The following is a 13,419-nucleotide window of genomic DNA, read 5'->3' as shown; positions in this document are numbered from 1 at the left end:
CCACTGTGTGAGAGCAAGGGGAATCTATGGTAACCATCCATGTATGACAGAAGACAAATGGAGGTAAATACACAAAAATCCAAGAGGCAAAATAGATGACGTGGTAGTCGTGGTTACAGATTGATCACTGGGCCGGTGACGCTTTGGCCATTTGCTACTGTTGTAATTATTAGATAAATGAAGGCTTTCCTTCAGTCCTAGCTTGAAGCCAATTCACTTTTTTGACTCACAATTCTAGTAATAGTACATTTTACTGTGTGGGTAATTTTACATTGAAGTGAATTGAAGCAAAAATTAGTAAGCACGTTTGACTCCGGTTGTTTATGCGATGTGAGGACAGTCAAGAGCAGAAGAGGAGACTAAGACTTACCTGTTGTAAAGGAGAATATCTGGGACCCATATCAGATCAGAAGGGAAGCGAAGGTTCTGAACGCCGGGATATTGCTCTGGGTTCCAGGAAAGGTAAGTATCTGTCCAGTGCTGACAGAAGCAATGGAGAAAAGGAGTCATCAAAGACAGCCACATAAAATAGGGACAAAACCCAGGATTATAAAAGTTGAATGAGTGAATAACAAAGTTGCTGCTGCTGTTCATGTCTCACCTGTTTTAAAGCTTAAATTGTGTTGGTAATAATTATGACCCCCATACTATACACACAATCTGTGCATCAGAATGTGCATAATAGCATCTTAATTTGTAGTATTTCTTAACAACAACTGTATTTCCTGTTCTATACGAGTGTGTCTAAACATACAGTACATATATAAATGGGAGGCACTTGGGATTTTCTAGCTATAGGGCAAATTCCCTATGGAGCAAACACACTCCCAGTACTAATGTGGCCACAGTGCAACGTGTGTATATGCATGTGCACACAAGTGGGCAGAACGTCCGTGTCTAATGTGCATGTTTGTGTTCACATATGAGCTCTTGGGACAGTTTATATACTGTATGTGCACGTACAGTTCAGTGATTTTTACAGTCAAATTCACCTCCTCTTCAAAGAAATCCACCTAAAGTGACCCTGCTGACATGTGTATGTCTCCACTCACTCATGCATCACATGACTAGTACACTTGTCATCTGTGGGCCTTTTCTTTTTTTGCAGTTTGGTGCTACAGAGAGCTTTCTTTTCATGTTTGTTGGCTGGGAAAGACACAACCGAGAGCCAGCAGATCAAACCACAGCTCAGTACGTTTGTAGTCTGTTGGGAACAGAAGAGGAAGACAGCGGGCAACATGAGGTTACAGCTGCCTCCGAATAGGTCTGTAGTTACATCACAGCAACTGAAGAAACTGTCACTAATTGAAGACAACAAGGTCGTTATTGGAAGCGCGTGAATAAGGCTGATACAATATAAGAGTTATTAGCTTGTTTATTCAACATATAAATTGGAATATTTAATTTGTGGTGCATTGCTAAATGTAAACCATGTGTCATGTTATATATTTTAACGTCTGTTTTGTTTTTGTTATAATAATACATAATAAACCATTAGCGCTATAGCCGTTGAGGATTCTTAAGAAACTTGAGCTCATTAAAATTCTCACAGGTGAAAACCCACAAAAAATGCTATCCGTTCACTGAGTGATAAACCTGTAATGAATCCTAAAATCCTCCTTGATGGGGAGGAAGTGAACTTGCTCCTCTGACTCCCCGTCTGTGAGCGAGATAATGTATTTCTCATGCCTCCTCGAAAATCTGCTGAATCGGCAAAGCCCCTTCAAGCTATTACACTGCAAGTGAATGCCAGCATTGAAGCGGTGGCTTCCTGAATATTTCATTCAACGATTCATTCATTCATGAGTTGTAGGCCAGTCAGCAGCAGCCAAGTCAACCTGACTAAGTGTAACCCAGACCTCTTCATCTGGCTATTATGACTGGGCCTGCTGTGATAATGAGGCTGTTGTTGCTACCTGAGTAGCCTAATAATGTTTTCCTGCCATTACTGCGTTTTGCAACATTAAATTATGTGCAATTTCTTTAAGGGGAGAAATGTGCTGTAGCTGGGGTTAATAGTTTTAGATTATGGCAGTACATGGGTGGTTGAGAACAGTTGGCTATACTCTTATCTCCCATGATAAAAGTGCGGCTCAGTGTGAGGATATAAGATATGGGCGTGACTGTGCAGTGACTCTTAGCTCTGATTGGTGTTTGTTACTTTTGCTTGTCTAGTTCTGGCCTCCCTGGAATACATCTCTGTCTCCCGCTGTCATTACCATCATCAGAGTCTCCGCCCACCCTGCACATCACGTGTCCCTCATCTCGTCCTCTTGGTAAGTGCTACAGGTCTATAAACACCAGACTGAGAAACAGCTTTTTTCCATTAGGTGCCATAAAGTTAGCAAACACAAGCAAACAATAACCAGCATTGTCTGACCTAGTTCAATCATTCTTGAAATGTCCAATATTGTATTTTTTGTACTTAACTTTTTATCTACATTATTATCACTAAAGGTTGGAACTATCTATCTTGTTGCTTTTTTTCCCAATGACATACAATCATTCTATTCTATTCTATTCTAGTCTAGTCTATAGGCATGTCAGATATGACAAGCATTGGATTTACCAAATCCTGAAGTACTATAATTAAAACTACAATAAGTGGAACACTCAATATTTAAGAAATTTGAATTTTCAAAACACAAAAGCTAAAACATAAGGAGTGGAATAAACATGATATTTAGTCTCTCTTTCTGTAACTTTTAGATGCATGTATGACTAACTGCATTATGACCTCAGGTTGTAGCTGCAGCATATACTGCATCATAAGACAGCTACATTAGACTAGAACTGTTCATGACAAGAACAACTTAGCTGTCTTTGCTCTACAAGCATTTCTCTTGTAACATTAAAAATGAATACTAAGAATGTCTGTGGGTCAGTCACACATAAAACAAAAACAATCAAATATTCTCTTCATAAAACTTATGTCGTCAGGAGTTAGCAGAAGGCAACTAGACTTAAGTTGACCTGGGTGACTGAGAACCTTAAAATAAATGTAAGGACTGTTATTCACCAAATCACATTTTCTTGTTTTACTAACATGAAACTTTAGTCTCAGTCTTTCAGAACAGTATCAAAGACATTAAGTAGTCATTAAGAGTACATTTAAGGCCTTTTTTCCAATGTGTTTTGTTATTGAGTGTTACAACCCGGCTCGACGGAAGTAACATAAAGTAGACAAACAAGGATTAAATATAAGAAAACTGGGTTTATTGTTATGAATGGTAATCAGACTGGTAAATGGGAGCCATGCGGCCGGCCCTGCCTAGAGAGAGCCATGAGTGAAGCCTCCCAGGCTTTTAAGGCAGCAGCAGGTGCCAGGTAACGAGGAGAAGGAGGGGCTGAAGGAGGAGCTCCAGGAGCACTGCAAAACACTGTTAAAAAACTTTACTGCTGACAGTGTGTTCATATAACTACCAACACTTCTTCTGTTTGGTATAGACAATTTGCTGTTTTATGCTGGTTTATTTTTGCCACTGTTTTAAACTAAATATGTGTTAAGTAAATGGAAAAATATAAAGACTTAAAGAACGGCTCAAAAACGACTTATATCAGGCAATTATTCAACTATAAGCTATTTTAACACAACCTACTGTCAATACTTTCATCACAGAGAAAGAAAACAAGTGCTAGCCCGGAAACCATTCTGTACTTTCAGGTGTGTAGTGTGCACTTTGTCATATGAGACATTTGTCACTTTCTTTAATGCAGAGATACTTTCTGTTGCAAAGAAAAGGCTAAAGTTGCAACTTTGAAGCCTACCTGTCTCTATACTTTCAAAGGTAGTCGGGGGTGAACACAGCTTTTTTTCTAAATTTGAATGACAGGAGACGCACACGCACACATCGTCCAAAAATACAGTTATCCCACAGTGATCACAGAAAAAGGTTGTAGACGTACCAGCTGCAGCCAGGCGTTTGTGATCAACACTTGGTTCTTTTCATCCTGAACAGAGGGAGAGAGACAAACAATCAGCAGGCAGTATAGATTTAGAGAGATAGTGAGTGAAAATATTCTGCAGGCCACTGCAAGACAAAAAAAAAAAAAAAGTACTGCTTGTTTTGTAAACATAAGGTGAGATTATGAGGCAGATCGGCAATGAAGTCAACCTTTGTCCCAGATGGCTCAGAGCTGATGTGCTCACTGAATGACAATGTCATGCGCCGGCCCTTTTCTCTTTTATTGAGATGCTTGAAATGTTATCCGACAAAATGTGTGTACGCCAGTTAAAGCAAAAAATAATAAATATGATACATCAGACCATAAGTCATCTGTGTACCAGCTGTCCTGGCTGAACAGTTGCTTTGACTGTGATAAATCCAAAAAACATCTCGACTTATTACAATTACTGAACACAATCTGGATGAAAGACACGAAGAAAACAAAAGCACACCAACAAGAGGTCTCCTGTGTACTAATTTACGGTGTGTTCACACCTAATAGTCCGCTTCGTTGGTCTGTACCTTATGGAAATTTAGTACATTGTTTAATTTTTCGGCTGTTTCGGCACAGGTTCACACAGTAGCGTTATTAAACTGCAAAATTGCTGTTGTTTCTTGTCTGCAAGGAGGAGGATCCTGAGACCCTGATATTGCCCTCATCTTAAACAACAGTGGTTCATGGCATTTTGGAGTGATGATGGATCATCTAATGTGCTCGTTTTCCTTCAGAGGAGGAAGAGTTGGGACCTGCCAGACATGGAGCATGGACGCACGCATTCTCATTTCCTGTCAGCAGCGCTTCTCCAGGTTCTCCCTTCTCCTCGGTGTTCTATGTAGATGACAACACTCAGGCTCTAGTCATCAATACTATGCTTCCAGTGAAAGGTGCAGATAGAGTTCACACCAGTGATGAACCACACCAGAGTTCACTTTCAAGCAGTCCAAGACCACATCCATTACAGGGACCAGATGTTGGTTGCATGGTCCACATTAGAGGTCTTCATTCACACCTCCCAGAACAAAGTGACGCAACAGGGTTTGAATCAACTGCACTAAACGAAGCTAGTGTGAATGCAACCTTAGACTCATGTTTTGCAAATGTAAGAAACAAATCAGATGTATTGTTATGTATTATTTGAGCCCCTAAGATAAGTGACACTGTGTAAGCGTCACTTATCTTAGGGCACAAACATGAATCATTTCAGCCTCTATGAATGTAATACATGTTGTAGTCTTATATAACAACATCAGCGATGCACATTGCAAGGTTGCAGGACAGTGGCTGCGAGCCTTCCTTAATGTGGCAAGCAACATGCATGTACTGTGTAAGTAATAGACTGGTAGTAGGGGTCAAGGTTCTTTGCAAGTTTCAAACAGTTACTGGTTTGCGGCTCAGACTGAGACTTGAGTGACATGGCTAAAGTGCAGGTGATATCATAGTTAGCAGTTCAAAGCATTTCCAATTTTAGAGCTCATTTACAGCTTGATGCGGAGAGAAGTGACAGAATTACACAGAAGACATTGTGGACATACTGTATATTTTCTTAACACTGTGTCTTTATGTCATTTACAAGCTAATTCTTCTGGTTTGTCCATTGTTTACTGCATGAGAGTTGCAGGGCTGTTGACGCCAATCCCAGCTGCCATAGAACAAAAGGCGGAGTACAGTCTGGTACACCCTGGTACACCCTGGACACGTCGCTAGTCCATCGCAGGGCCAACATATAGAGGTGAACCACTCACACACTCACACATATGGGCAAAATATAGTGTTCAGTTAACCGCTGCATGTTTTTGGACATTTGTAGAAAAACTCCAAAGGTCTCAGGAAGCAAATCTGCACACTTCTTGCTGTGAGGCTTCAGTGATTGCCACATGCTCTTGTTTTACATTTAAATATTTGGATGAGCACCAGACAGTTCAAGACTAAAGGTATGAAAGAAGTAGAGCAGACAGAGTAGAAGTAGATAGGTTTCTTTTCAATATGGTTCCACAAGCTCTCATAAAAGCAAAAGGTTTTGCTCCTTGTTACTTACTAGTATGTTTGAGTCTGACATGCCAGCAACAGCTCGCTCTTACAACTGAAAACAACGTGCTAACTGCTTGACAGTAATAGCGAGTCAAAGCAGCATCTTCTACTCTCGGTGCTCTTTCGTAATAAAGTCCTTTTTGTTCAAACTAGAGTGACTTATCACATAATCTTCCACGCGGCACTGATGCTGGGATAACACTGCAAGCTCAAGTCTTTGAATACTTTTCTTTTAATGTGACTGTGCTGTAATCAAATCATGAAATCAAATCATGAAATCAATTTGCTCACTTGATTTCTTTCTATTCCTCACCTCTCCAGATCTAATCTATGGCGTAGTTTTCTTTCTTATCACAAAGTTTCACAGTTTTCTCGCTTGTTCTCATGTTGTGAGGCAGTCACAGAGGACAGTGCTTTGATTAACTTATCAGTGGAATAGTATGAAAATAACAGAAGGATCATTTCTATCATCCACCTGTCAGTGGATGATAGAAACAAACCTGGAACTGCTTGCAAAAAACAGTGATACTGATGAAAAAGATACATTTTTGACTAGGACTGCTCACCCATAAAGAATTACATTTTCATAATACCTTGTAAAAATAGTACAAAGATCAGAACATTCCACAAACATTCTGTTTCATCATCATAAAGATTTATGAGCAATCACTGAAAGTGCTGAAACTCCTGTCATCACTGACGAGCAAAGCAAACTCTCTGCTCTTACTTCTCATTGTTGTGGAAAATGGATTTGCACATAAACAGTCTCTCTCTCTCTCTTTCATCCTGCCTTCTTTCCTCCTCCCTGTCTCCCCACACACTCCAATCTTATCTCCACCTTGCCTTTCTGATCTGTCCAGCTTTTAAGCAGCATCTTTTCTGTGCTGTTGAAACAGAGCTGCCTCCTATTGTGTGCTTCACAAAGCAGCATTTTCAGACTATTCAGTGTACAATCTAGCACTCAATCAATAGATTTTGTGCATGACCTCTCTTTTGTGGTGTTATTTTTCCACTGCAGGCATGGCAACCCACTTTAAACACTTTAATCTCCTCACAAATCTGCCCTGATCGGGTTGAAATCAACTGGCAAGGGATTGGTGGACATTTGCATTTAGTCGTTCAGTGAAAGCTCTTTAAACGTTTTTCACTGTGTTTATGATCTGACGTCATTTGGAAAGGTCAAAAAAATGTGTTTTCATATTGCTACACATGTTTTTATCCCCAGTGGGAAGCAACAGAATAAGTTCCTCCATATTTTTCTCCCAATCTGCACCTTTGGATCAATGTTTCAAACATGTGAAATCAACAATACAGTAACAGCAAAGAGGATTATTAATGAAAATTATTAATGAGAATACAGTTTTTCACAAGCTTGGCTTCATCTTCAAAAAAACACAGGACTATTGGTGTGAAGAGGGCATAACAGTGTGTGTTGGAAGGATGCAGATGACTGTTTCAACAAGAGCTCAGTAAGAAATGTTTATTTTCGTATACTTTGAGAAAATCAAATGTGAACACATGCACAGTACTGCCAGCTATCTTTTGCAAAACAACATTTGTTTGGGGGGCAACGCTTCAGGCCATGAGATAATTTTTTTTATCATGAAGATTCTTTACGAGCTGATTTTTGAAGTGTGCGGTTAATCTATTTCCTGAAGACAGCGAAGCAATTTAGAAGCAATTACACAAAAACAGCTCAGCTACTGCTTTTTTTGTTTGTTTGTTTGTTTACCATAATATTTGTCTGTGTGTTGATTTGCACTGCTCACGCAAGGTTATTAAAAGTTTTTGGATCAAGTGGGTATATTTAAAGTTAAGTTCAGACAACATCTGGCTCGCCATTTCTATCTGTTTTTAGTCTATTAAAGTTAGCTACTGGCTGTTGTCTTGCCATGTTCAGATGTGAGAATAGTATCAATCCTCCTCAATTAACCCTCTGCTACAAAGTAAATAACCAGTAAACAAGTAAAAGACCTGCACTGAAATGGACTTGGACTGATGTGAGTGTAATAATTCTTTATTTGTATAAATAAATAAGTAACATTTTATTGTTGTTGGTTGGTTTTAGTTGAATCCAGTTGTTATAAGTTAATATCTTAAATGATGTCATAATACATGTAAAAGACAACTGATTCAACAATTGCATATTTGTCTTTGGGTCATCATACATGCTGCTGCTCATCATTTTCAAATTATAAACATTCAAATTATACTTTATTTCAAAACCAACAAAAACAACAGTCGATTGTCTTAGCAAATCTTTTTCAAAGTCCAGCACATGTTCTCTTTGGGGTCATTTGCAAGCTTCAGGTAGGAGACGTGACCATTTTAATAATACAATATGGTGTAGTCCATAGTGTGCAGCTCTTACCACCATTAAATAATTATTTGTATAAAAAGACAGGCACGTGTCAACTTGAGTTTTTTTGGATGAGTGCTTTGACTACGTGGTGAGGCTAGCAGGCAAGAAGTTATGTGTGGCTTTGTGCGACGGTACGTAGATTGGGGAATAATGCAGGGTGACCACTGATGAAACAGAATATTAAAATATAATCAAATGTGACAGGAAATCTACCCAAACCACAGGAGGGTTGATCCAAGAGCGGATAGTCTGAAAAAGAACATGAAAAAGATTGAGGAGGGAGGATTGTGGCCATATTGAGCTGAATGCACAAAGCTACATTGTTTAGAATTAAGCTTTTTTTTTGGTCCTTTCTTGTTAGGACTTAAAGGGAAACTTTGACAGTGCTGTCATATCTAATATAACGCTGCAGTTAGATGAAAGACCACAAACTGCTGGAAGCTTGAAAAACAGCCCCATTTACGAGCACTAATATATTTGTTTAAATCAGAAAATTTTCTATCAGTGTCAAATTTTACACTTTGCCCTCATATGCCGACTGTTGCAGACAGCTGTCAGATATTCCTGTTTCTCATTAGCAGACATATCTTTGCATTAGTTTGCATCACTACAGGTAAATTTGTATTTCTATTCACATACTTTGTAAATTCTCTGCACTCAATGCTGCACTTAGACTTAAGAAAAAAAGCTTTTTTGGTTGTCTCTATCTCGTTGTTCTTGATTTTTTCATCAAGGGGAAAAACACATTTTAAAGATGAATATTCTCACTCTGTTGGGCGCTACTGTGGAATGATGTTTTAGGATCCGAGGAAGATGAAGTGCAAAACACATTAGGCAAGTGCATTACAGTGTCCTACTGTTATTGTAGATAAATCTGATTGGATACATTTACCACAAACACAACAAAACAATCCACTACATCCTACAATTTTCACACATACGCACTCATGTTCGCACAACTATCCGTGACTTCCAATTATTTGGACAGCCTAAACAAAGCACTATATTTAACTATAACCATAACCAGTTAATGTCTAGCCCAAACATTGACCTAACCACTTAACTTAACTTAACCAGATCCTCAGATATGAGGTTCTGCCTCATTAGGACCAGGTTTTGGTCTTCTTGCTGTTCAAGATCAGTGTTGAAGGGAACAAATACAAGAACACACACAAACTTGTTTTTATACTTTCCATCATATATAATGCATTCCCTAGCCCCTTCCCTCAAACACCCCAACCAGGTCTTAACCCTGGGTGAAAATGTCCTCACAAATTTGTAAGATTTGTACCTTTTTTGGACTTCACAAAGATATAAATACAAGTACACACATACCCACACCTGCTTTTTCTCCACAGAAACACACACACGCATGCACAGAAACTCACCACATCAATAATTTGTAGCAGTGTGAAGCCGAGCTCCACCACGATGGGTGCCGAGTCATTCTGGACCGGTCTCTCCAGCCGACTGTAGTTGACCATGAGGTCGTGGTACAGCTTCCTCTGATACACACCACCATGACAACCTGAGGGGGAAAAGACTCAGACAGTGAATATGAGAAGGGAATTAAGGAGATGAAAGGGACGAAAATAACAAAATAGAATATAAAGTCAGTGAAATGTATCAAAGACGATAGCATTCTTTTAGAAAAAAATGTTTCAAAAGGCTGCAGGATATAGTAAGAAATGTGAATGTAACCACAGTTTATTCAGCGATAACTGACGCATTCAACACAAGTTACAAAGAAAAATAAAGATGACCAAAATTTAACAACTGCAGACAAATGAGGGGCAAGTGTGGTAGTGATTTAAAAAAAAAAAACAAAAACAAAAAAATCCCTGAATAAATAATAATAAATAAAATTACACCACCACTTGTTTTTCTTTTCAAGATCTAATAGTCAAATCAAAGCCTCAGAGAACAAAAGAGGCAACAAAAGAGAAGCAATAACAAAAAAAAACAGTCAAACTGTGATCAAATCATGGTATTCCAGTCTATCATTTTGTTAATTATTTCTATATGTGTCTGAAATGTGTTAAAAGTGATTTCATGATCAACATGTTGATCCAAACTGCTTTTGCTGTATGTGGTTAGAAAGTGTAAGTGAGTAGAAGAGGAAATGACAGAGAACATTAATAAGGTCTGAGTAACCGATGATGAGAGAAGAGCAGACGTTTGTGGAGCACAATGAGGAAAGTGACACATTTAAACTCAGCTGTTTACTTCATTTGCAAAGACATAATCACATAATCAACCCAGTAGTTTCATAAAGACCAAGTGAAAATATTGTGCCACACATACAGCATTAAATCCTGTAATCGAATCAACGCTATTATCGCACTTATTCCCAACATTGTTCATGCGGAGGCGAATGCCTAATGAAATCCCGATCAAGTCACGATATGCTGAATGCAATGACTTCATTATTAACCGAGTGAACATTACTTGTGTTGACTGTGTTTTATTTTTGCCTCTTCTGTATTCATTAGGCCTCATCGAGCCTTTTACACTGAACAGTGAGGCATCCATCTTTAACTGGAATTTTATTACTGCGTGTTCCCTGATGCAGAAGACGACCCATTAAGTCATGGAGATAGCAGCAGGTCTTCTCTGTGGCATAAGGCTGAGGCGATTATATCTTGCAAGAAAACAATTCTTAGTCAACATCAACATCAGGCTCCTAACACCTAATCTATGTCACGATAATGTCCAAACAAAATGAGTTGACACAGGCGACCTAAATCTTGATTTAAGGGTTTCTAAATCTATAAGTCGTGTCATTTCATGTGTTTTTAGAATTTTAGAGTTATTATTTCAGAGGTCATATTTTATATTGCAGATGTTGCACTGGTAGCATTACATCCAATGTATTCGCTGGACGGTGTGAATGTGCAGTGACAATAACGATATTCTATTCTACCCTACTACATTTTTTAATAAAGCAATGAAAGCACAACTAACGCCAAGTTTAGCGAACAACCAGTGGTGTACACAGACATTTGGCAGGGCAGGGGCGAAAATGAAATGGGCACCTATACAGCATGTAGGGACAGTGGGAACTTCATAAACGGCACCCTTTTGATCGAAAGGAAACCCATAGGAAATGAATTTGCAAGGGCATCTTATAGGGCACTGCATCCTTTTTACTCCACTAGAAAGGCACTTCTTTAGAAACAATCAATTTTCTAAATTTATAGTTTGCTTTAGCCCTGTGATGGACTGGCGTAGCCCACCGTTTGCCCTATGTCAGCTGGGATTGGCACCAGCGCCCCCCCATGATCCTAATGTGGAGGATAAGGTGGTAGAAGATGAATTAGTGAGTGATTTTGCTTTAAAGGGCCACATATGGCAGCCAGGAGGACAAGTTTCAAAGATTTAGATTATAAAGTACCACAAACTAAACACATGACATCAGAGTCATTTTAAACAAAGGCTTTGTGTCAGCCACCCTCTGAAATGTGGAGTAGTAGTAGTAGAGTAGCTACCACTTTCAAAACTTTCACAGACCTTCCAGACTCCATCATCCTTCAGTGTCTCCCCTCATCCAGAACGGGAAAAGGTCTCCGCCTTCATCTCCCTGGTGACCCTTTCCCAAATTAGATGTTGTCGTAACATATTCCAGCAATCACCCAGTGACAGCCGAGACGTGAGCGCAGCCAAAATGATGGAGTTAGTACCTTACTAATTAGCTAATGAACAAAAATAAACAAAGACAGATTGCTGTGTGTTTGCGAGCGAGTGGGTTGGCGAGTGGCACACGGAGCAACCTCTTTATCTCGGTGTGACAGTCATTCTGCATAATAGGTGAGCGTTTCAGCCAGCACAAGTGTTGAGAGTCAATGGAGTGAAACAAACTGAGCCAAAACAAGCTGAAAAGGAAAAAGCTGCTAAAGAGCCACTGTTGCAATAAACACTTCCAGAAAGGTGGCAACATAGCACATAGTGGTGTTGATGGTCTCACTCTCCATTGTTTCCACAACACTGACTACACTGACTACACTGGCTACTGCTTAAATGTCCAGCCAGTAATATGTATAGGGTTTATTGTCAGGTATTGAATGTATTTAAGTATATGATCCCTTTAAAATAAAAAATCTTTGGTTTTTATAGTCTTAAAATAAGCCTTTATGTACTTTGGGCAAGGGCCTTGATTTACAGAGGCTGCCATCTTGCACCAACATGTTTCCACAGCAGCAGGAATGGAAGTGTGTTTTGTGATTTGAAGCTCACCACATAAACACTTTTTTTTCAGCCCCAGGGTAGTGGAAGTATTTCTTCTAAGCGACATAGCTCTAACTAGTATGTAGCCTGGGAGGCTAAACTGAAGGCAAATAAAGCACTAAATCAACCTTCCCACCTATAAGTCAACGCCCGAGCTGCAAAGGTTTGCATGTGCAGTAAAAGAATGGGATATGCAGGTGAGGAGATCGTTTTTTTTTTTCCTATAAACAGCCACATGTTCTTAATATCAAAGCTTCATGACATGCATAATCCTTGCCCCTATCGTCCACAGCTTAAACTGCATATCAATTTCCATTTTCACTTGCTTCTTGGACAGTGAAACTGTTTTTTTTTCCCATCCCCAGTTCTCGGCAATAAATCCAGCGCTCACTCATTATCTGCATGAGCCACAACCTCAATAGAAACACTGAACATACCAAAACAGACACAGCCCTAATACCCTAAAGGCATGGATCAACTTCAAATGGCTCCCATATACTGTATATCTCTCATTGCATTATTGGCCTCTCATATTTCATTTTTAGAGTCCACTGAGGGTCTTATTTGATCGTCAGTCATTAAAGCTCAGTTGTATTGTTCAGAAATAAAAAAGGGCTTCATATTGGCTGCGATGCTGCAGCAGTAAACATGCAGGCAATTCACTTTATGAGTTGTTCACCCTTGAAATCACTCGCTGCCTTCAAAATGGTTTTTTACAGACTTAGTCTCCAGAGTGTGTTTATTTTTTTATTGTCGCGAAAAAAATGACACTCACAGGTGAAATAAATCACTGACTCCAAATCTCTTTGACCTGTTTTCAGATCCCACAGGACACAGTGAGAGGCATTACTTTTGGA

General features: G+C 39.3%; 1 protein-coding gene across 2 annotated transcripts in view; it reads right to left on the bottom strand.

Annotated features, from left to right (window-relative positions):
- LOC131467021 (neuronal acetylcholine receptor subunit alpha-7-like) overlaps window positions 1-13,419 on the bottom strand; it is a 33,267-nt gene that overhangs the window by 15,587 nt on the left and 4,261 nt on the right. For both annotated transcript variants that reach the window (XR_009241470.1, XM_058640695.1), the window contains exons 2-4: window positions 9,727-9,866; window positions 3,907-3,951; window positions 371-480 (exon numbers count right to left, since the gene is read on the bottom strand). Coding sequence is in view for 1 of the 2 variants with exons in the window: in XM_058640695.1 (XP_058496678.1) it covers window positions 371-480; window positions 3,907-3,951; window positions 9,727-9,866 (295 nt within the window). In the remaining variant the exon portion in view is untranslated. The remainder of the gene's footprint in view (window positions 1-370; window positions 481-3,906; window positions 3,952-9,726; window positions 9,867-13,419) is intronic.

Source organism: Solea solea, chromosome 10 (genome assembly GCF_958295425.1).
Source record: "Solea solea chromosome 10, fSolSol10.1, whole genome shotgun sequence".
Classification (NCBI taxonomy): Eukaryota; Metazoa; Chordata; class Actinopteri; order Pleuronectiformes; family Soleidae; genus Solea; species Solea solea.
This window is presented reverse-complemented; position numbering and strand designations above follow the sequence as displayed.